This window comes from Lepidochelys kempii, chromosome 2, assembly GCF_965140265.1.
Source record: "Lepidochelys kempii isolate rLepKem1 chromosome 2, rLepKem1.hap2, whole genome shotgun sequence".
In the NCBI taxonomy this organism is placed as follows: domain Eukaryota; kingdom Metazoa; phylum Chordata; order Testudines; family Cheloniidae; genus Lepidochelys; species Lepidochelys kempii.
The window spans coordinates 57,334,918-57,359,276 of record NC_133257.1 but is presented as its reverse complement, the minus strand read 5'-3'; the positions used below and the strand labels follow the sequence as shown (position 1 = coordinate 57,359,276).

The 24,359-nt window shown below is 41.4% G+C and overlaps 1 protein-coding gene across 21 annotated transcripts in view; it reads right to left on the bottom strand.

The window, feature by feature from the left end:
- STAU2 (staufen double-stranded RNA binding protein 2) overlaps positions 1-24,359 on the bottom strand; it is a 224,954-nt gene that overhangs the window by 115,051 nt on the left and 85,544 nt on the right. For all 21 annotated transcript variants that reach the window (XR_012157166.1, XM_073330822.1, XM_073330823.1 and 18 more), the window contains 2 exons: positions 18,791-18,851; positions 1,341-1,651 (listed from right to left, as the gene is read on the bottom strand). Coding sequence is in view for 20 of the 21 variants with exons in the window: in XM_073330822.1 (XP_073186923.1) it covers positions 1,341-1,651; positions 18,791-18,851 (372 nt within the window). In the remaining variant the exon portion in view is untranslated. The remainder of the gene's footprint in view (positions 1-1,340; positions 1,652-18,790; positions 18,852-24,359) is intronic.

Here is a 24,359-nt window from a genome sequence, read left to right as displayed (position 1 = left end):
TGCATACTTTGTAAATTACATGGGCTTGAAAAAAAACAATCATGGGCATAAAAAATTCTAATAGAAACCTTTAATTTTCATAATTTCATAATTTAAGCAGATAATACATGATCATACTACATGAGCTAGATCATATGAAACAAAGTTATCAAACAAAACAAATGTATAAGTCTGAGGAGAAAAAAACCACGACGGTAAAACGATGGAATTTTAACAGCCAATCCTACCCTGCAATGTTGAAACACATTAAAATATACTATTGCACATATGTATACATTTTTCTGAGTGTGATCAGGAAGCAGCTTCCTTCCCCCATTTTGTAGCACTGCACAAATGGCTAGGTGCATTACGGAGGCTTTTTACTGGCCTATGAAGTATAAGGTATTATCCACTGCTGGAGACAGGTCATCAGACTTGATGGACTAGTTAACTGATCCAGTATGGTAAATCCTATTTTATTCTTTCACCAGTACTGAGCATGGCATCAAGAGCACTCTATGCTGCTCTGACACCAGACACGCGGTTAAGTTATACCTTTCAATCAGTACTTCATTCTTCAGTCTACTTGTAGCATGTGCAGAGAGGAAAGCAGAACACCAATTATAAGGAGTACCATAAGGGCCCCCGATCCAGCAATGCCTTTAACAAGTGCTTAACTTTATGTTTGTGAGTAGTCCCACTGATATCAATGGCATTATTCACATGCTTAACATTAAGCACGAGCTTAAGTGCTTTGCTGGACCAGGTCCTAAGAGAGGATCCAGTATCAGAACAGAAGGAGCGCACTGAGAGTAGGAGACCCAGAAAGCAGTGCAAGGGAAGTGGAAAGCATCTTTTAAGTTTATAATTGTTTAAGGAGGACAAATGGGGAGAAAGATGGGCTAAGGTTATATCTATACTGCAATCACGGGGTGTGACTGCAGCTCAAGCAGACATTCCAAAGCTAGCTAGCTAGCTTGGCTCCTGGAAAAGTGAAGCTCTGGCAGCACTGTACAAGCCCACCCGGAACCCTGGGTAATTACTCACACAGCTGCCCTGCACTGAAACACATGCTGCCACAGCGTCACTGCTCCAGTATGTGAGCTAGCTAGATTAAAGCTAGCTTGGGTAGGTCTCCTTGAGCTGCAATCACACCCCATACTTGTACTACAGACATACACAATATACATTCTCCTCCTCTGTGTAAGGGGGAATCTCCTGGATCCAGAAACTTTCTTAGAGCCCCTGCTAATTTTACAAGATAGGTGGCATGCGTGGTCATACTCTAGAGGGCAAGAGGGAAATCCTAGATGGCAATGCTATGATTCTGGCTGAAGAGCTTCATTTTCCTCCTCCCATACCTGAAAGCCTTGAATCCTTGCCAAATACTCCAGCTGTTTTGAAGGCTGCACTGCAGAACAGGGGGAAGCAGGAGATATTCCTTTTAGACCTATGGCTTCAGCAGTCGGGGATGTTCCATTCATGAGGAGTTCCCTGGCAATTGTAGCTGTACTATTAGTAGTAGCAGCAGATATGCTGAAGAAAGAGCTAGAAGTCTGGCTCATTTCTTTGGATGACAAATAGCTTCCAGTAGTGCCAGGGGCTGCTTTGTTGCGGCTTGCTTCCATCTCTTGATAAACATCAGGTGAGAGATGGAGAATTCCCTTTGGTGCTGAAAATGAAAGCAAAGACCATTCTCATTACACTTGCAGTGAGTTAAAGATGGACAACTATACCATTGTCAGTTTAGATGCTTCCCACCTGAAAACAAACTGTATACTTATAGGTCTTTTTCAGTATAACTGCGAGTAAGAATGCATAATCTACCTGATTATAACCAAAACTGGTTTTAAATGGACATTAAGGGGAAGGATTTTTTTTTTTTTTTTTTTTTTTTTAAAGATCCTAAATGTGGCCTCTAAAACTGTGCTTGAAATTTGGCATTCACAGACCATTTGGCATGCACAAATGAGGTACTTAGATGTCAGAACTAACAAGACATAGCCACACCCCAAAATATGATAAACTTTATTTTCTTGTAATCCTCTTCCTTCTCACATCCCTACACCATTGTCTGTTGTCATTATTTCCTGTGCTAACATGCCTTATTTAGGCCGCATACCCTTCAGTGAAGGAAACAGTCTTCTTTTTTTAAGCATTATGGATATCTGTGACACAGTATATATTGTAAATAATATCTTTTTGACTTGTACTTGAGAAGGTGTATTCTTTGCTCAGTGTGAACACCATTTACATCACAGGAATTATGCTATGTATTAGAGACCCAAAGAATTTATTCACGTGCAGTTATGGAAATCTCTCTAATATTAGACATACAATTAAGGATAATTGCTCTTGGTAACTATATTTCAGTATTTTAAATAATATTTTTAGACAATGAAGTCCCAATCCTGCATACACATGTGCACCTGAATAACTTTACACAGTTGAGGAAATCAACTGAGATTCTCATGTGTGCAAGAGTGTTCCAGATCAGGGCTTATTTAAGCCATCTTACTATACAGTCAAGCTATGTTTTGAAAAATAAATGATATCCATTTTGAAGATAGTTTAAAAAATAATAATGAACATGAAAATATTTTATTAAATTACGACAAGCATATTGGAGCCTTCTATTGGTAGCAGTCAGACTGCCTAAAATATGACATTTGTGACAGCTGGCAGTATGGGAGTCCATTTTACAATAGCAAACCAGTTCGGCAACTAGTTTAGCTATGAGAAAAAAAATGCTATGGTTCAATGTTTATAGATTATTTTTCATTTGCAATGCATATGAAAGTCATTTTAAGACTGCAGAACAGTCTTAAAGAAGAATCGAAACTGGATTTCTAGTTTCTTATAATGGGTTTTCCTAATCTCAGTGGCACAAATGCTACTTTTTAAATAAGATGTCTGCTGCCTGAAGTAGATTCGGAAATACCAGCTATAATTAAAATCCTGAAATTCAAATACATGGTGAACATGCTTCCTTGTTGAACTTTCAGACTGCTGTCTGAGCAAATTGGTTATAGGTGTGTCTTGTAATTGCTTTACTCAATTTGGCTTTTAACTCATTATAAGCTTCATACGGTTAGACCACAATCCAATATTGCTGATTACAGGCATGAAAAGCTTTCATGAAGTATTTCGTTATATTGTTAAAACGTGAATAATTTCGTGACTGCAGTGATTAATTTCACAAGAGGAGACATAACGTGTGGTTCAACTCTCTGACCTTGCAAACCATATTCACACAAGTATAGAGACTCACACAAGCCCCACTAACAGAACTACTTGCATGAGTAAAATTAGGACTGGACCCCAAATTCTGGCTTCCCCCCACTGAGCCACTACAAGAGCTGGTGCAGAGCCACCGCAAGCTACAATTCCTCAAACCTGACTGCCTGGGCAGGGCAAACACAGACAAGAAAGTTCAAGTGGCCTGCTGACACGGAACCCTACAGTGCTCCGTAAAGTTGCTTCAGATCAGAGCAATTCAGGCTCTAATAAGTGCACAGTGAGAGGGGGTACATGAATGGAAAGAGCAAGACACATTCCTTACCCAGCTGATTACTATGTCCTGTCTCCTTGCCTAAAGCTTAGAGAGCCCTATGGCTCCAGTCCTCCAACTGACTTTGCATGGACAGATCTCCAGGGAAGTCAGTGGGGCTCTGCCCAGGTACAGCGGTTCACCTGCATGAACCTCTTGCAGGACCGGAGGCCCAGATCAATATGTTGCATGGCTTCTGAATGGCTGTACTGTGGAAGTGTTAGAGAGGGGCAGGAAGAGGCTCTATGCACCATCTTCCCCCCCGGACAGATCCGTGCAGGACAATATAGAATACAGCCCTATAAGGATAAAACACCATATGCACATGTATAAAGCAGTATTATGTACAGTATTTTAATAATATACCCTTCATCTGAGACTTCACCGCCTTCAGATAAATCTAATCTCACCTCACATTTTTTAAATTGCTTTGTAAAATGGATACAGGGTTTAAATGATTTAAACAGACATAGCGCATCCCCCGGTTACTGTCAGGTAAAACTGGGCTACATAAACCAAGAAACAATCATTACAAAATAGAGCAGCAAGTACCCAGCACCTCCTAAATCTGACCCACTGTAAATCCAATTTCACTAAATGCATTTGAGAAATAAAGGTGATTAATTCAATAATATAAGTGAAAGAACACACTGGTGCAGAAATATTATTATGAAAAAGAATCTATTTTGGAAAAAAGCAACACAATGCTAACTTTTTTACAAAATATTTTAAACCAAATTAACTACTGCAGATGTCTATTCCATTGATGTAATATTCCTTAAAACAAACATTTCACATGCTTTCTCAGCCTTTTCAATGTTTTTACATGATCCACCCAAATATCTAACTGCTGTCTGGAACAATAGTTGGGAATTTTTCCAGACTACCAAACTTTCTAAATGTTAAACTAACTAATATATGGCATATGATGAATAAAAAGATATTCAGCATGATATATCAAATGTTCTTATAAACCACCTACATTGTTATAAAGGAGATTGTAAATTAATAATAGTAATAGTACTTTGCCTTTATATAACACCTTCCAGCTGAGGATCTCAAAGTGTTTTACAAGTAACAATTAACTAAGTCATATGAAACACTTAAGAGGTAGACATTATTGCCATCACTGACTATTTTTAAAAACCAAGTGATGTAGTATTTTGGACATTATATTAATACACTTGCAAACTGTTAGGATTTTAACTAGAATTTAAGTTTAATGAGGCTAATTAAAACTTGCTTTAAACAGCTGCTGCTGAAGTATAGAAAAACTTTTAAAAATTGCTTTTGGAATATTTGTGCTAAGAAATATATTTTCTTAAGTTTTATTGCCTATTTTTAAAACAATACTAAGGATCCTTCTATGAAATACTTCTGTGCCTGCTGCTTATTCCTAATCTAATTGTATAACCTTCTGTTTGACTATTACAGTTTAGCTGCTGTGGAAATTATGGTATTACAGGATGATAATTATGATATCAAGTGAGAAATGAACTATAGAAGTATAAGAACTCTTAGAAACAAATACCAGCAACTGCTTTCATACATATACTTTTGTTAATAAAATTTGGGAGACTAGAAATACAAACAAATGAGATATCTATTGACTTATCTCTAGACAAGAGTTGTCCACACAGCGTGAGTGGATCTCTAAGTGAGCAAAGTTCTTATAAGCTTATTATTCCTCTGCAAAATCTAGATTTTTATGTGAATATCAGGAAAAAATCATATGCTAAATTCAATACAAATCTCATATTACAGAATCATATGTAACTGTAAATCATAAAGGTTATAGCAAAGATGCAGAGTAATATATGACAATTATCAGGAGTCTCAGGAACTATATTTCACCATATATATCAACAATGGTACACCTTCTGCTGCATATAACCTGGAGGTGCATTCATGAAAGACCTATAAATAATTTCCATGCACAAGCATATTATTTACACCCGTGGGCAATCATGTAAGGAAAATATGCAGACTAGCTATGCAGTATAATCACTAACACTTGAAAAACAATTCTAATCCATTCTTTAATGGTAATTGTTAGCAGTCGCTTAAAATTTTAATCTCTAAAAAGACTTCCAACCCTACAATCAAATACAGGTGTGTATGATCTTTTGTCTACATCTGCCAATCAGATACTAGAAAACTGCAAAGTGGTATGGAGGCATACTATATAAATGGCTAGATTAAGACAATGTAGGGACCTGGGTAACATCTCTACCTGGGTAGTCCCCGTAGTCTTACCTCTGTGCTGTGGTCCCATCCCTGCCTGGACTAGCAGTGGCAGAGCCACCAGTGCAAGCAGCATCTTTGCTCTTACCCACCATTCCTCTTTGGACAGGCTGGGGACTCCCTCCTCCCTGGCCCATCACACTGTGTCGGATTCCCTTCCAGAAGAAAACTCAGCCTTCACCCATCAGAGCAAAGGATTCTATGTGAGAGGGCACTTGCCAACATCACCCCCAGCAGAGCCATGATGACAACAAGCCCCCCCACAGACATAGCCTCTGCTGCAGAGGTACTGATGGCCCCATGGCAGCAGGTTCCTCAGCAAACTATCCAATAAAGTGAATGGGGCACTTAACCATCTTAAAGCCATCACAGGGCTGTCTGCAGATTTAGGACAGTATCTCTTCATCAGTTACACTGGGTCATGCTTTCAAGCTTTTCTTCACAACCACGAGGTCTAGGAACATATTATTTTTGAACATGAAAGCTGAGATCCTGATGTTGTAATAAAGAACAGGAGTACTTGTGGCACTTTGGAGACTAACAAATTTATTTGAGCATAAGCTTTCGTGGGCTACAGCTCACTTCATCGGATGCATAGAATGGAACATATAGTAAAAAGATAGATATATACATACAGAGAACATGAAAAGGTGGCGTAAGAGGCTAATTAATTAAGATGAGCTATTATCAGCAGAGGAAAAAAAACTTTTGTAGTGATAATCAAGGTGGCCCGTTTAGACAGTTGACAAGAAGGTGCGAGGATACTTAACATGGGGAAATAGATTCAATATGTGTATCAAAAAAATGTGTAATGACCCAGCCATTCCCAGTCTCTATTCAAACCCAAGTTAATTGTATCTAGTTTGCATATTAATTCAAGCTCAGCAATTTCTCATTGGAGTCTGTTTTTGAAGCTTTTCTGTTGCAAAATTGCCACCCTTAAATCTTTTACTGAGTGGCCCGAGAGGTTGAAGTGTTCTCCTACTGGTTTTTGAATGTTATGATTCCTGATGTCAGATTTGTGTCCATTTATTCTTTTGTGTAGAGACTGTCCGGTTTGGCCAACGTACATGGCAGAGGGGCAATGCTGGTACATGATGGCATATGTCACATTGGTAGATGTGCAGGTGAACTAGCCCCTGATCGCGTGGCTAATGTGATTAGGTTCTATGATGGTGTCACTTGAATAAATATGTGGACAGAGTTGGCATCAGGCTTTGTTGCTAGGATAGGTTCCAGGGTTAGTGTTTTTGTTGTGTGGTGTGTGGTTGCTGGAGAGTATTTGCTTCAGGTTGGAAGGCTGTCTGTAAGCAAGGACTGGTCTATCTCCCAAGATCTGTGAGAGTGACAGATCATTTTTCAGGATAGGTTGTAGATCTTTGATGATGTACTGCAGAGGTTTTAGTTGGGGGCCGAAGGTGACAGCTAGTGGCGTTCTGTTATTTTCTTTGTTGGGCCTGTCCTGTAGTAGGTGACTTCTGTGTACTCCTCTGGCTCTGAAAGAGTACAGGAACGGATCTGTGCAGACACATGCCTAGAACCCCAACCAGGGGTATTCTATTTGCTACCCAAGATCCATAAACCTGGAAATCCTGGATGCTTCATCATCTTAGGCATTGGCACCCTAATAGCAGGATTGTCTGGCTATGTGGACTCTCTCCTCAGTCCCTACGCTACCAGCAATCCTAGCTATCTTTGAGACACCACTGACTTCCTGAGGAAACTATAATCTAACGGTGATCTTCCTGAAAACACCATCCTGGCCACTATGGATGTAGAAGCCCTCTACACCAACATTCCACACAAAGATGGACTACAAGTTATCAGGAACAGTATCCCCCATAATGTCACGGCAAACCTGGGGGCTGACCTTTGTGACTTTGTCCTCACCCACAACAATTTCACATCTGGGGACAATATATACCGTCAAGTCAGCAGCACTGCTATGGGTACCCGCATGACCCCACAGTATGCCAACTTTTTATGGCTGACTTAGAATGCTTCCTTAGCTCTCGTCCCCTAACGCCCCTACTCTACTTGCGCTACATTGATGACATCTTCATCATCTGGACCCATGGAAGAGAAGCCCTTGAGGAACTCCACCACAATTTCAACCATTTCCATCCCACCATCAACCTCAGCCTAGACCAATCAATACCAGCGGTCCATTTCCTGGACACTACTGTGCTAATAAGTGATGGTCACATAAACACCACCCTATACCGGAAACCTACTGACCGCTATTCCTACCTACATGCCTCCAGGCTTCCATCCAGGACACACCACACGATCCATTGTCTACAGCCAACCTCTAAGATACAACCGCATTTGCTCCAACCCCTCAGACAGACAGAGGCAAACACCTACAAGATCTCTATCAAGCATTCTTAAAACTACAATACCCACCTGCTGAAGTGAAAAAACAGATTGACAGAGCCAGAAGAATACCCAGAAGTCACCTACTACAGGACAGGCCCAACAAAGAAAATAACAGAATGCCCCTAGCTATTTCCCCATGTTAAGTATCCTCACACCTTCTTGTCAACTGTCTAAATGGGCCATCTTGATTATCACTACAAAAGTTTTTTTCTCCTGCTGATAATAGCTCGTCTTAATTAATTAGCCTCTTACGTCACCTTTTCATGTTCTCTGTATGTATATATCTATCTTCTTACTATATGTTCCATTCTATGCGTACGATGAAGTGGGCTGTAGCCCACGAAAGCTTATGCTCAAATAAATGTGTTAGTTTCTGTGGTGCCACAAGTACTCCTGTTCTTTTTTGCAGCTACAGACTAACACGGCTGCTACTCTGAAACCTGATGTTGCAATGTGACTTTCAGGAGATAGTCCCATGTCTAAAGAACTGTCTCAATCCAGCTCTGAACATACCAGACCTAATTCTTTCCCTCCTCTTGTTCAGTACCGTCAGAAAACTCCTTCTCCCCCACAGTTTTCAGTCTTTTCTTGTTTCAATGACTCAGAGTCATAGCTTTTCCCTAAGCAAGGGGCAGAGCACTGTTCTGCTGCCCCTGGAGCACAACGGAAAACAGACTGTGACTCAGAGACTCACAATTTGTCTCCTGGTCTCCCCGCTGTGCTGAGGAGAAAGCTACAATAGTTGGTGTGTTGGGAGGGGCCAAGGCTTCACCCATTTCCTCCCTCACCTCCAGAACACTTCATTGGAACATGCCTTGCTCCCTGCACTGCAATTTGTACCACCAGTAGAAATGTGTGCCTTACTCCTGTGGGCTGCAATGCCTCCAGGGCCATGATTTAGCCCTACATGCGATCTGCTTATCTTACAAAATAAACAGATCATTTCAACATTTGAAATTAGCAATCTTTTTTCAGCCAAAGATAAGTTATGTGAGATATGATCAGTACTTGGGAATTCAATAAAATCAGCCAGCAATAACCACCCAATAGTTTATTTTTAAGACCCAGATTCTGCCACACTTACTCATGCTGAGGAATACCTTCTTGATTAGTCTCACTAAAATCAACAGGACTAACTGCAAAGTAAGGTACTTTGCAACACGAGTGAGGGGTATCAGAATCTGGCACCAAGTTACTTCACCACGAAGCAATTCACAGTAGACCAGATTCTGTAAGGTGTTGAGCACCTGCAGATCCACATGGATTTCCACAGGAGCTGCAGCTGCTCAACATCTCTTAGCATCTGGCCCATCATAAATCCAATTTCACCAAAAAGCCTTGGAGAAATTCTAAAAATAAGGGTGGCTATTTTAGTAACAAGAATGAGTAATTTAAGTATTACCATAAAAATAAATGGTAAAAGCCTGACAATTTCTATGAAATACCTTTTAAGTGTCATTACTTTAGAAAACATTTGTAAAACAACAGAATAGGTAAACACTATAGCCATTATGTACTCAGCAATAGTCTAAATATCAGCTTAGACTTCGGAAGCAGAAATACTGGCCTAGACACCAACATTATTTGCCTAATGCATCTGTCTGAGGTATTTACAGGCAACCAATCACTGTAATATACAGGCACCAAAAATAAATATGTTGTAGTTACATAGTGCCATCCATTAAAAGATCTTAGTTATGTGAGTGTAGCGGGATGGTCACCCCACTCTGGCCCTGAAGGGGTTAAAACAGCCCTGGGAGAGGGCTGCCTGGGGAGCCAATAGTAAAAGCAGCCCTGGAGAGGGCTGTGGCTGGGAAAAGGACTGAAAGCACCTGAGTAGCTGACCACAGCTGTGGCCAGCTCAATCAGGGCCCAGCTGGCCCTTATAAGAGGGTTGTGAGCCAGGAGCTGGAAGCATCTCTCTCCAGCTCTAGAGTGGGAAGGGCTAGCTGCCTGAGAGCAAGGTACCTGAAGCAGAGCAGAGCTGGGAAAGGGCAAAGGGAACGCCACCATGGTAAACCCCCAGGCTGCAGGCCTTGTTGAAGGACTACAAAAGGTACTTGGGCTGCAGGGGGCAGACCAGGGATAGGCAAAGGCAGCAGGTCCTAACCCCTTGCCAATGATGAGTGGCCATTATAGACTGCAGTCTGCCCCAGTGAAAGGGGGCTAGATGATGACTGGCAGTAGCCACTGAGGCAAGGTGGGAATAGAAGGTTGGGGGTTCCCCTGGGATGGGAAACCCAGAGTGTGGGGGTACTGCTGGGGGCATAACTCCAGGGTAAAGGGCATTGGGGTCCAGGAGGGACATGGGGGCCAGTGGCAGGGGAGACACCGGCCTGCAGAGGGTGCTCTCTAAACTGGAAAAGAGCTAATTCTGAGGATGACTAGCAGGAGGCGCTGCACCGGTGAGTTATCACCTTGCCACAGTGAGGTTAAACAAAGTAATGTTATGTAGCACCCTGATTCAAAAACCAGCTTGTTTACCCTCACAACCACCATGTTAAAAGATACGTATATTATTTGCTTCTTTACAATTGAATAAGAAGACAAGAAACAAAAATGTGTTGGGTTTTTTTTTCCTTTTTTTACAACAGGTCTGGAGTTCCCTAATTTTGCTGGAAGATGCTCTGCACAACTGAAGAACTACTAGAATTATGACACCACAAGAGATGAGGCTGAAACCTGAGCAGTGGAAAAGGGGGGTAATTTTTAGTGAGACTTTTTAAATTCTGTTTTTGTTGTATTTGTCATTAACTCTTGACACACACTTGAGAGAAAAGCTCTTTGTGAAAGTTTCAACACACTCCTCTCTCCATTTGGGGAATGAGAACTCATGAAAAACAAGTCTTGATATTTTTAATATAAAGAACAAGCAGAATAAAATAAGGGAATTTCTACAGAACATCTGATTAAACACTCTAGTGGACATGGGTTCAGGACATATAGCATTTTTTTGAGGCAATGACTTGTGCATTTGAAGCTCTGTATAGTAATTCAGTGTACCAATAGAACTTAAAAATGATCGAGGCTAGCATATGAATTTTGAAGGGAGATAATGTAAAGCAGAGGACAGGAAAGAGCTGTTATCAATAAAAGTAGACGGGTCAACAAATTAGGGAGCTGAGAGCAAATCAGGATGGAGAGCTGACAGTTCAGATGCTTGGAAGAGCAATGAGACAGTGATTTTTGAGGGGTGAAGCAATGAGTCAGTGCTTCAGTGTAACCAAAGAGTGGCCTGCGTAGGCAAGATCATTCATTAACAGAGTAAAAAAGAGGAGAGTGGGAGTTGTGGTCAAGGGCATGAAATGAAGGGCATGACCTACATATGTGAGAAGAAAGAATGAGTAAGTCTAGCAGATGAGGATGGAGAGGTAGTTGAAGTTAAGAAGAAAGCTCAGTGAAGTTATGAGTGAGGATGAAATATCAAAGGAGAAATCAGTGTGAGAGGAAGTTTTGGGGGGTGAGATGTTTGAAGTAAGGAAAAAGCTTGGAGGAGAGAATGGAGAACTCAAATAAAGCTTTGGTTAGGATAGCAATACTGCCTCAGCTCAAATGATCCAGTTTCTCAAGGAGATAGTCCTCTTCACATCTGGAGAAGCTAAGAGGGCCAGGTCTCAGTCAAGAGATGTTGAGAGCAACATAATTAGAAGGTCACTTGTGGCCACTCTTAACCCCAAATGCATATGGATCTTTCTACTGGAAATGCTTTCTTATATCTGAACTAATCCTTTACATACACCAATCGTGTGCAAATATATCTTCCAAGAGTATTAAGTCTAATGACCTTTAACAAACTCTCATTCTGCAAGAATTACCCTCAACTACTGAGGAAAAAGTGATATGGTCTTCCTGCTTTCTCCATAACACTTTTGGGTCCCACTTGCTGAATAACGTACGTTTTTCTTCTTCTATCTCCTGTTTGAAATTGTTAGCGCTTACTGTTCAGGCTGAATGATTATTTTACCCAGACTGCTAACTGCAATTAGATCTCTCCAACACAAATCTCAGAAGTAACTATGGTTTCAGAGTAACAGCCGTGTTAGTCTGTATTCGCAAAAAGAAAAGGAGTACTTGTGGCACCTTAGAGACTAACCAATTTATTTGAGCGTGAGCTACAGCTCACTTCATCGGATGCATACCGTGGAAACTGCAGCAGACTTTATATATACACAGAGATCATGAAACAATACCTCCTCCCACCCCACTGTCCTGCTGGTAATAGCTTATCTAAAGTGATCATCAAGTTGGCCCAAAATCCAATCCCTGGATGAGACCATATCAGAACAGAATTACATGAATATCTCCTGCTTCCCAATCTGATTTTCCAGGGGACTTCAGTGAGCAAGGGAAGATAGTATCCTAGCTCTCTTCCATAGGCTATCAAGGGAGCCTCTTGTCTCAAAATTACTGTAACTTCTGTACCCACTGAATTGTCACCTGAGTACTGGGATGGCATACCAAACGACTGCAAGAGACTCCAGTTCCTGTCTACAGGCTCAGCTGGTGGGACTGACACCTTGGAGTATGCAGTAATGTTATAATGCTCAGCCAGCAGCACCTGTGCTACAAAAGCTGTTGGAGAGTCATTGTTCTTTGAGCTGTGCCACCTCAAATGCTTTCTGCAGTGTTATCAACTCATCTTATTGTGTCTTTTACCCAGCATGACGACGGAATGGTCGTGTAGAATCTGAGGTAAATGTATAATTAAAGGAGTTATTAAATTATCAATCCACCACCTGGCAGAGCAGATTGATATAAAAATCTTTACTTAACCAAAAGTCCAAGAAACATCAATAATTAATACAAAAATAGAATCCAGTGTAAATTATGCACTTGAGGCACACAGAAAATGATACAGAATAGTGAAAATAAAAATATAATGCTACCAGATCTGAATTTAACAAATCTGAAATATAAAATAGACACTTTATCCAATAAAATGTGAACGGACTTTGGTTATCATCATCCATGGAAATGTACAGGTGTTCAATTAGCCACAGAAGAGCTCCATTAACATTCCCTGGATGCAAAAGAAACATGGGGAATTACAAGAAAGACTTAATGAAAATATTGCTATACAGTATGTGTTTCCTCTTTGAGGCCAATATCTATAAGCACACACAATTTCATGCAAATCAGTCTTAATTTATTGTGCTTTTACAAGAAAAAAGTCAAGATGAAGTAAACAAATATTTTCCCTATAATTTATAATTATCTATACCTTTTTCTATCAATAGGGATTATTTCTATGTGATATTATTGATTAGGTGTAAGCAAAAACACACAAGATACTTAATAACGTGAAGGCAATTGCCAAAGTTCCCAATGCTATTCTGTACAATATAGACAGAAATAGTAATGTTCTTTTCAACCTTGGATTTAAGACACTACCCTGCCACACTCTGTTTTTCTCTTGGCTTATTTTTTACTCAGAAGAAGTGTATTAGATCAATATCTTTGTTCCTTTGGAGTTCATCTCTCCTGCTGTTTGTTCACCACCTGAAATCATAATCATCTGTTTGTGACATCACAATTAGTTACTGAGAAGATGATTACTTTGTCACAAACAGATGATTATGATTTCAGATGGTGAATAAACAGCAGGAGCAGATGTACTTCTAAGGAACAAAGATCCTGATTTCATGCAAGAGTCCTTAGTAATAAAAGATTAAGGAAGAAAAACAACAGTAAATATTTTACACATAGGTGGAACTGTTTATAAACATGTTTTCCATGAGGTAGCTGTGGTTCTTCAATTTTCATTTGGACAACACCCATAAACTGGAAAAGAGACTTCTGTTTAACTTCTGTGAAAAAGTGGAACACCTTTCCTAGGGAAAAATGGTTTATACTTTTTTTTTTTTTGTGCTTCTTTATGATGTGTAAAGAATGCCTGATAGTGCTATCAGTTAGGAGGAAGTAGGGTTGAGAAGTTTGTCACAAGGATGGTTTTTGGAGTATTTAATAGCTGGGAAGAGGGGAAAGGGGTAACTGGTCAGCTTCTGGGGACTAGTCCTGGGGGATGCAGAAGGTGCAATAAGTGGGTATGTTATAGGAAACAAAGCAGAGGGTATTTTCCAGTGACAACCCACACAAGATATACAGTTGGAAAGCAACAGAATCTGTCGCTGTCTTGTAAACAATTTACTATTGTTTCTTTAACAAAACAGAACTTCACTTTGCTATCCTAGTTTTAGTCTATATGGTTTCAGACGAAAACACTGCAGATCAAGCAGACAAAGAAAGAGAAACACCTGCATGCAAAAGGAAGCTAAAAACATAATCCGCCAAAGGCTCGGCATTTTCGCTAACTAAGGCCCAAGCTTAGCTGGAAGAGCAGCTGCTCACCTATTAGAGAATTGCTATGAAGGTGAATGAGGGCAGCAAGGAGGTACACACAAACACCTCAGAGCCATCTTTAGACTATTACAGTTCCCATACAGGTTAGGGGCCCCACCATATGCTATCCATGTCACACCACAGTGATGCAGAGTTCCATTTTCCTGCAATGTTTTGATGTTGTATGATGCTTTAACTTCATTACATAAATACAATTGGGTGGGCCACCCTGCCCAATATACTGGTGTTCTCTCTATCCTCACTCCATTAAAATGAGGATTTGGGAATTCTTCTCTTTAACCCATCCTATATTTAAACTATTTTACCACCACCACATATGAAAAAAAAATACAGAGCTGACATTGCAAAGAAGAGATTATGTACTAGTTCTTCAAGAATTGCCTCTGTACATTCAGACTTGTAGGGAGATGGCACTGAGCTGTGGAACTGTCAATGGCACATGTCACTACCTTAAAAAGCTGAGTCTGTTGGGGAGGGAGGGGGGAGTGACATCACCTACTCTACATAAAGGGAGTACACTTCTCGAACTACCTCTGCTCCTTCTCCCTAACTGCAAAGTCCAGATTTTATACAGAACTCCAAGGTAAAGGGGAAGATGTGTAATAGGAATAGACAAAGGCCCTCAAAGCTCATAGAAGACTGTTCTTTAAAATTCGCCTCTGTGCAACATGACAGTGTCTGGTTGGTAATGGGTTCTCCCTGACATCTCTCCCCAGACGGTACAAATAACCTGTCAGATGTTCGAAATGGCTTGGTCTTTTCCAGGTAAAAACCAAGTTCCTTGCATCAAGTGTATTGAGATCGGTTTCTCTTGGGTAGGAATGGTGCTCTAAGGAAGAATATGGGGAGGGAATATATTGAGATAGGTGGAAAACTGAGACCATCTTAGGCACAAAGCTGGGATGGGGCCTCATGGTGGCCTATGGTCCTTATGGATGATAGTATAAAATGGAATGGCTATCAAAGCACTATGTTCATTCACCCTAATAGCAGATGCAATTGCTCTCAAGAAGGATGTTTTGCTTGTTAGATGATTAAGAGAGGCTTGAGCAAGCAGCTCATAAAGGGGGCCCATCGGCTTCAATAGGACAAAAATGACATCCCACAAAGTAGGGAGCATCCTAAGGGGGGAAAACACATTTACCATGCTCTTAGGGTATGTTTACACTGCAGCTGGGAATAAAACTCACCGACAGGCTAGCTTCACTCAAGCTAGTGTGCTAAAAATAGCAGTGTGGATGCTGTGCCTCTAAGCGCCCAAGCTCAGACTCAGAGGATTAGATGGGCTTGAGAGCCAAATTGCTGTCCAAGCCACAACATCCACACCACTTTTTTGAGTGTGCTACACCAGAGCTAGCAAAGACACAACATTACAGAAACTGGAGACTGTCGTGTCAGAAGATGGGTTTGTCCTTAACATAAATCTGATGAGCAGATACTTCTGCCATATGGATTTTAGAGAGGCTATAGCTAAGCCTTGAAACTTAAAGAAGGTACTCTGAGACTGCAGGGCCGCAGCTCAAGATGGGGGAAATCCTTGACTAGTGAAGTATAGTATACCATATAGTAAACCATTTCCATGTTGGTTTATAGCATTTCAGGATGGAGTCCTTCCTGGATGGCAAGAAAAAGCCTTGAACCCTCCGAAAGCAGAAACATTAGTCGGCAGGTGATCCTCCATGCTGCAAGGTGGAATGCACTCTTGTTTGCAATGCAGAATCCTTTCTGGCTGTTGAGACAGGAGGTCTGGAGATAGAGACAGCAGATATAATGGTATTCTGGCCAGCTGCAGAAGACATGGCTACCAGTACTTTAATGAGAGGGAGACGCCAAGATGATGACCGCTGATGGTGAGGATGATGATGAGGACTAACACTTCATGTTTTTCCACAAGGCGTGGTGTGAGTAATGCAAATATTATGCATTCTGTATTCTCTCTCCTTTACTGACTGCAGTGTGTGCATTGTTTGATTGGTTAGAAAAGTAATTATTGTAGAAAGAGCACTATGTAGTCCCTGTTGTGCACCATGGGGTCCCCCCTCTATTTCTAAGCTCTCTAATGTAGTTGATCTAGGGGGCTGAACTGTCATAGATTAAAGTAGGTGTAAACCCTCACCTTGGGGTAAGTAATTGTTTAAAGAAACCCAAAACTAAAGACCAGGCTAAACATGCACAGCCAAAGTTTTCTTGTCTCCACAGATAAAGGCTAGGAACACATTCCTCTCTGCTTGTTGATACAGTACACGGACATGGTATTGACTGTAAGCACCTATACTACGTGATGCTGCAAGGACAAGCAAAAGGTTTGAGGGCTTGCTGCACTATCTGAGCTCCAATCCAGCAGCAGCACATCAAGAGACACGGAATCCGGACCGCACAAGTGTTCAGAAGGCAAGGCATTTGGATGTCTTGGCAATACACACACTAGCCCTGATTGGAGGCAATAGTGATTGTAGGGATGGCAAGACAAAAGGGTACCCCAGAGGACATTGTCTCTGTTCTCCAACCAGCAAAGCTGTGGGCGCACTTAAGGAGTCAGTCTCCCTAGAAGGCTGTGTACATTTGGCGTGTGCCTCTCAAATGATGTGATATACGTCGATAAGGCCTAATAGTTTTAGGAAAAATTGTTTGGTCTGTACCAGCTGTTCCCTGAGAGTTGCCGAGAAGTCTCATATCTTGCAAAATCTCTCCTCTGGGAGAAAGGCTATGTCCTGAGTGGAGTCCAGAACCGCTGTGATAATCCTTTGTGTAGGTTGATGTATGAATTTTTCCCAGTTGATTAAAAATCTCAATAATTGTAAGTGGCTGTACATCTATTGGATCACTGAGGACAGAGTCTGCTGACAGTGGTCATTAGAAGCCATTCATCCAAGTGAGAGTAGACAGAGTGCAGAAAACACCAGCTATGAATATTGGTCCCTGGTATAATCACTGGGCAAGAAGCATACCTCTGAATGGAACTCAGATATTCAATATAGCACCAGTGAGGGACAGAGGCTTTCTGGAACAGGAAAAGGGCTATTTTTCAAGTTCTCCTATGCAACCAGGTTCAAAACGTCTCTTTATTGCCCTCCATAACTTAAACAAGACTCTCTTTCTCTCTGTGTGTCCATGCACTTTAGTGTGCTCATCTCTGCAGTATCTCGACAGAATGCAAGGCCCCATGGGTCTAGAACCCAGGTCTGTACAGCTACCAGGCAACTGACATCTCCAGCTGTCACCCAGCAGCAGCTGTAACCAATTTGTGCTCCACTTCCCATGACCCAATGTGGACACAGACCCCAGGTTTAATTATGTAAGTGGGAGAGCTCTCTCCCACCAACACAGAGCAGCAACACAGGAGACCCTGCAGCGGTACAGCTGTGCCACTGTAAGGTCTGTAATGTAGACATAGCCTAACATGGGGTAAAATCATATTGAAGATAAGGCAGTCTGCAGTTTTCACATGCGTTATCACATCAAGGTGCTAACAGGGTGGTCTGATCCTTTAACAGCCAGGAACCTGGGGGCAGTCAGCCCTGTTCAATGACCAGACCCAGCTGGGCTGGAAGCAAGTGATTATAAAGGCAGCAAGCATCTCAGTTGAGGGGGAGCTGCAGGTGGGAGATGGGCTCCTGTAGTAGACCCTGAAGCAGTAGTATTAAAGAGAAGGGTGAGTCCTCCATTCAGCACTGAGAGAGGCAAGGGGAAAAGCCTCTGTGTGTTGTGGCTGATCGTGGGCAAAGGAAGTGCTTTTTCGTTTTGATGTTTTGCTTACGTTTTATGTTGCGCAATAAAACTGTGTCCTGAGAGAGACTTGGGCATGGCAGAGTGTCTTTCCTGGGTTGGGGAAACAGGCCAGCCGGCTACACAGAAAAAGCCTGGAGGCAACCTAGAGTTTACCTCAATCTGCTACTGTGAAAATTACAACTACTTTGTCTTTACTAGGATTCTACCTCATGTTAATTACCATGCATGAGCTAACTTGAGTTCAGAAAACACCTTTTTCTCTAATGAAGACAATGCCTAACTGGCTCTATAATTAATGCATTTCAAAATAAGCAGGAAAATCCACTCAGTTTTTAAACAAAGAATATACCATTTTGCTCTTGCTATAGTAGAGCACACTATTATACTCGTAAGGCAGATACATCACAGAAAACTTTTCAGACAATTTCTGATAAAAAAGACTGACAAATGTCCATAATGACTGGATTATTTAGTTGTTTGAAATAATCAAATACCTAATGGGAAGATGCCTAAAAGTTAAATATGAATGAAATAAGAAGTAATACTCACTGTTACTCGTTGGCTCAGGAAACCCAACATTTTGGCCATTCCAACCTTTGTTTTCCCCTGGCTGGCACAGTTAAAAAAAAAATAAATAAATAAGTCCAGCACAAATATACTTTTACAGAAAGTATTAAAGAGTTTTGTGAAGAAACATTTCCATTTTAAAAGATTAGCTGTTTGAATTGACCAAAGCTAAACAAGCATATGAAGAGGTCCTCTACAACAGTGGTTCTCAAAGCTGGTCCGCCGCTTGTTCAGGGAAAGCCCCTGGTGGGCTGGACCAGTTTGTTTACCTGCCACGTCCGCAGGTTCCCGCAGCCCCCATTGGCCTGGAGCAGCGAACCGCGGCCAGTGGGAGCCATGATCAGCCGAACCTGCGGATGTGGCAGGTAAACAAACCGGTCCAGTCCGGCCCGCCAGGGGCTTTCCCTGAACAAGCAGCGGACCGGCTTTGAGAACCACTGCTCTACAAACCTGCCCACACAGCTCTGCTTGAGCACCTTCATTTTCACCTGAAACAGGTTCTTCCAGTACTAGACCTCCCCATGAATAAACATTACCAGCTACAGGCCAAAAGATAACAATAAAGATGTGAGCACACTGTTTCACCAGGGACTAGGCTCAGATTAGCAAATGTGTTTAACTTTTGATTATTCAGTGTTGTTGTAGCGAGGGTCCCAGGACATTAGAGAGAGATAAGGGACCATTCAGGGTGCAGTGGCCCATTAGCGCTTCTGTAGTCATAGGAAAAAAAGGAGGGTTAGTGGGTTACAGACTGTTGTAATTAGCCATAAATCCAGTCTCTTTATTAAGACCATGATTTTTAGTGTCTAGCCCAGTTATGAATTTAAACTCCCAAGCTCCTCTTTTCCAAGTGTTGTGGAGGTTTCTGTTGAGAATGAAGCCTGATAGATCAGATATAGAGTGATTGCCTTGTGAAAAGCGTTCACCCATAGGTGATATGGTATGTTTTGTCTTTTATCATTTTCCTGGGTGAGTTCATCTACGAATGAAGTTGTTATTGGGGCATTTAGTGCACTGGATGAGGTACACCACCTGTTGTGATAGGTATGTGTAGGACACATGAATCTTGAAAAGTGTGTTGTGGCGGGTGTTGATCACTGCAGCACTGGAGATATGTCTGCAGGTTTTGCATCTGTTAATCTGGTGGGGTCTGGTGCCACTTTGAGATAGTATGCCCTAGTCTGTGGAGAGTTTGCTTCTGATGATGAGCTTAGAGAGGTTGGGAGGTTGTTTGAAGGTCAGAAGCGGGGTGCAGGAAGATTTTATTCAGGATGGGGTCATCATCAAGTATGGGTTGTAGTTGTTTTAAGGAAACCATATAGGTTTCGTCAAATATGTGCTAACTACTTATGCTAAACTATTTGATCTTGTATTTAGCTGTGACACTCTTCTGACCTGAAGAAGAACTCTGCATAGCTTGAAAACTTGTTTCTCTCACCAACAGAAACTGGTCCAATAAAAGATATTAACTCACCTACCTTCTCTCTCTAACTTTTGATTAGTCAGATTTAAAACAAAATGCCATGAGACACAATCCTTCCATAAGGTCCCCAGGGCCAGTGGAACGCCTAAATGGCACCATCTAGCCTTCAATTTAAGAACTCACATGCTGGAATAGGCCAATCTAACCCAATATCTGGCCAGTAGTCAAAACCAGATTTTGTGGAGGAAGCTGTAAAACTGTCAAAAGACAACTACTGTAATTTTTAATATTACGCTACCGAGGGATTAATTTACTCCTTGAAGTAAGAGCAGTGCTGAACCCTTATAATTTCCATCATAAGTCTCTAGTGTCAGTAGATAGACCCACTGGCCTCCTCAGAATAGCTAATGTTAGGTATCTAACAACTCCTATTTTGAAAATATGAATAAACACATAACTTCAAAGATAAGGCATTCTTAGGGCTCTCACAATTGTAACCTTCCAGATTTCTATGTGAATATGGAGACACAAGTCCCAGCTTACCAATGAACTGTGTTCCATCTCACAATCAGCTCAAAGATTGATAGTCTGGATTTCCTGTGGACCAAATGAACCTCTTAAATTTCCACATGGCTTTACATTGGCACAGTGGTCCCCACAGCAGTGGGTCATGACTAGGTCATGTAGTTTGTCTCTGGGAGGCAGGGATGACACAAGCAGGAGCCAGGGAGGAGATGGGCCCTTAGCCACAACTCCAGCCCACTGGCCAAGCTAACTTCAGGCCAAGAAGCCCTGCTGGTTGTGTTAGCTGGTCCCTCCCAGTCCGATGCTCAAGAGAGCACTGAATCTGTAGTGCAGCCGGCCCTTAGGCAGAGTGCTAAAACAACAGATTCCCTGCCCTGTCCTCACCTCACCCATCCCATCTCACACAGAGGAAACCAGAATTTGACTCTGGGCATGGGATCAGGGAGTTGCAATATTTTAATTTTAACCAGCTTTTCTTTCTGCCACTTCACTGCTTCCAGAGAGGTCTGTTCACCCTAGGTGACATTAATGTGAGACAACTGCACTGAATGTATGGAATTCTTGTCAAACTCCCTATCATGGTAAAGTTAATAAACAGTAAAGAGAGCAGTGAAAGGGGAGTTGGAAATGTTAGCATCTCTAGTTTCCATCGAGATTCTTGGCAGATTTTGTGGTTGTGCTCCAGATTCATAGCAACCCCATTCTGTTGTAACACAGAATACTAAACAGATTTCAATATTTACAGATTTCAAACAGCCTATTAATTTAAACAGCCATCTGTTGCCTTCTTTTCAATGGGTGTACGCTACTCTTTGCTGCATGATGTGAATTGGAAACCAAACCACCTAAGTTCAAGTGTGGAAGGGGCTGACCAGTCTGAAGGAAAGACAGCTCTGCACTCGCATCCTCCCTTTCCTGGCTTCATTAATGGTCCCTATGCTGGAGCTTGGTGCCACATGGCTGAAGAGGTGTGACTAGGGAAGAGTAATCAGAACAGCTGCTTTACATGGCATGTTTCCCTTTCAGGAAAGCAGACCTTATCATGTAGTCTGCACTATAAGTTAGTGCTACCCTAAGCTGCAGTAACTCCCCCTTCAAGGCCCTAACAGAACATGGAGAGAGAAAGAGCAGGCAGGAGGAGATGGAAGCCAGACCGTGACAGCACTGTAGCGCAAAGAAGGTTCTGTTAATGCTGCAGGGGAGGCAAGGAGACCCTAAAATCCTAGGGATAGCACTGTCATTGTCATAAATCTCAGCCTTTTGGAAAAATGTGTGACCCTGCCTTTTGGCTATTTTAGTCTATTGCCATCCCTGCCTCCCAGAGATAAACTCCATGACCTAGTCATGGCCCAAAGGCGGCACTGCTGTGGGGACCACTGTGCCCATGTAAAGTCATGTGGAAATTTAAGAGGTTAATTTGATCCACAGTGAGGAAAGTTAAGATTGCATAATGGTTTCCATTCTAACCACCTTTTTTTCCACTTTTGCAAGCCTTCCAAAACTATCATCCTTTGGACAGAATTCCAGGCCTCATCTCTGCCTATTGGTGAATTCTTCTGAGAAAATTTGAGCAAAAATAGGCCAGACAATTTACAAGATGATTTATTTATATTTCCCATTATTAAAAACATGCTTGACCTTTTATTTATTTTTTTTTTTTTACAGTACTTCAGCCAAAATGGCAGGGAGTTAAATGCTGGAGTTGGCTGAGAAATACCCTTCATTGTGGAGAAGTTCAAGTGTTCTGGTGAAAACTGGTTTTGATTTGAGTGAGTTATGAGCCTTTGAAAACTGCATGCTGGGCATGCACAGTGAGGATTTTTGCTCAACTCTCAGTACTTAACTAAGGAAGGCAGCACTGCACACGTATGCATGTCTGGTTTAGCTATGTAATGAAAAGCGTACTAAAGGGGGAGGGGCGCTGAGCCTAGAGCACCTCGTGTGCAAGGGAAAAGAGAAAGCAAGAGGAAGGGACAACCAGCCACCAGCAGTCTTCATAGCCTTTTTAGGCCAGGCCTGAGATGCTTTGGAAGGAGAAAGAGAAAGGTGAAGAGGAGAGGACTTAAAAAGAAAAAGTGGAAGAAGGTAAGTCCCAGATGGAGGAACAGAGAATACATGGCTAGAAGTAGGAATAAGAGAGGAGGTGAAGTCCAGGAGCCAGTTAAAGAACCAAAAAAGTAACAGAGCCTATAAGGTGAAATATACACTAAACAAAGAGGGGGGATTCATGGGAGAGGACTATGATAAGAAAAAAAACCCAAATTCACCAAAGGAAGGAGGAAGAATGGGAGAAAATCCTATTGTCCTATCTTTTCAACTTGGAAATAAAATTACGTTATTGAAAGGGTCCCTTTAAAAAACGATTTTCCATACTACATATAATTTTAAAAAGGAAGAATAATTGTAAAATCATTTAAATGCAAGAGTACTTCTTTCCAGATTTTTACTTCTGAGAGACCGCATCAATGCACAACTCCTTAAAGTAGTAGAAAAAAATCTTTATTTGTTGTGGCCCTACACATCTCCAGAGGAGATTCTATTTATAACCATCAAAACCTACGAATCCGTTCTTTTGAGAAAATTATCTTTATAAAACGATACTCTTAATATTAAACATATCCCTCTGAATGAAAGTCACACTCCATATAAAAACCTTAAAGATTAAATTCTGAAACACCACCACCTAATTTGCACCTGTGGAAATGGGCAGATGTGCAAACCAGTAACAGAGCATGCAATTACCCAATGCATGTGCACAATTACATGTTTGCAGGTAAATTTTTTGAAATTATAGTATAAATTATCGCATCAGAAAATTCGGTCAGATAGGAACAAAAAGCATTTTTTAAAGAAAATTGATTAAATAAATTGTTTAACAGCAGGGAGCTCTGAACTCAGTTCATAGCAGATAATAATCTAGCCCCAGTAAAACAAATCCTATTCTCCAACTCTTCGTGACAACTAAAATCCTGGTCTGGACAAGTGAAACATAACTTATTGTTCACTGGGTAGGCTTTTGAACTGCAATTAAAATATCTAGGTGGATTAAATGACTTGGTGGCGCACATGACATGAGGCTGAAAATGAATATTAGTCTCATGCCTCAGTTTATTTACTATAAACACACTGACCAGCAGAAAAATATAGATTATCTTTCTGCTCATCCCAAGATTTAGGTAAATTCTTCCTCTAGTTCTGCTCAGGGAGTTGAACACTATATCCTGCACATCAGGAAGAGAGCCCAAGTTAATTATGTGTGCATCCAGCTCAAAGTGCTGTATGGGGCACAACACCTCTTCTCTGGTCTGTACAAGAACACTGAGAGTTTGTTTACACTGGGGACTTCTGCACCAGCATAGGTACAGTAATGCAAGTCACAATGATGCAAACCACTTTTACAATGGTGTAACAAGCCTACATTGTGGGTTTGTACTGTTGCAGCTACTTCAGAATAAAATACCTCCAATGTAGACAAGCCATGGCAAGAGGCAGAGTTTTAGAAGCCGCTTTGGGTCACACATGCCTCTGTCAATGAGCCCAGGACTAAATGCAGATCAGGAGAGCTAAGTAGCATGTCACTTAGACAGGAATTTACAACATGCA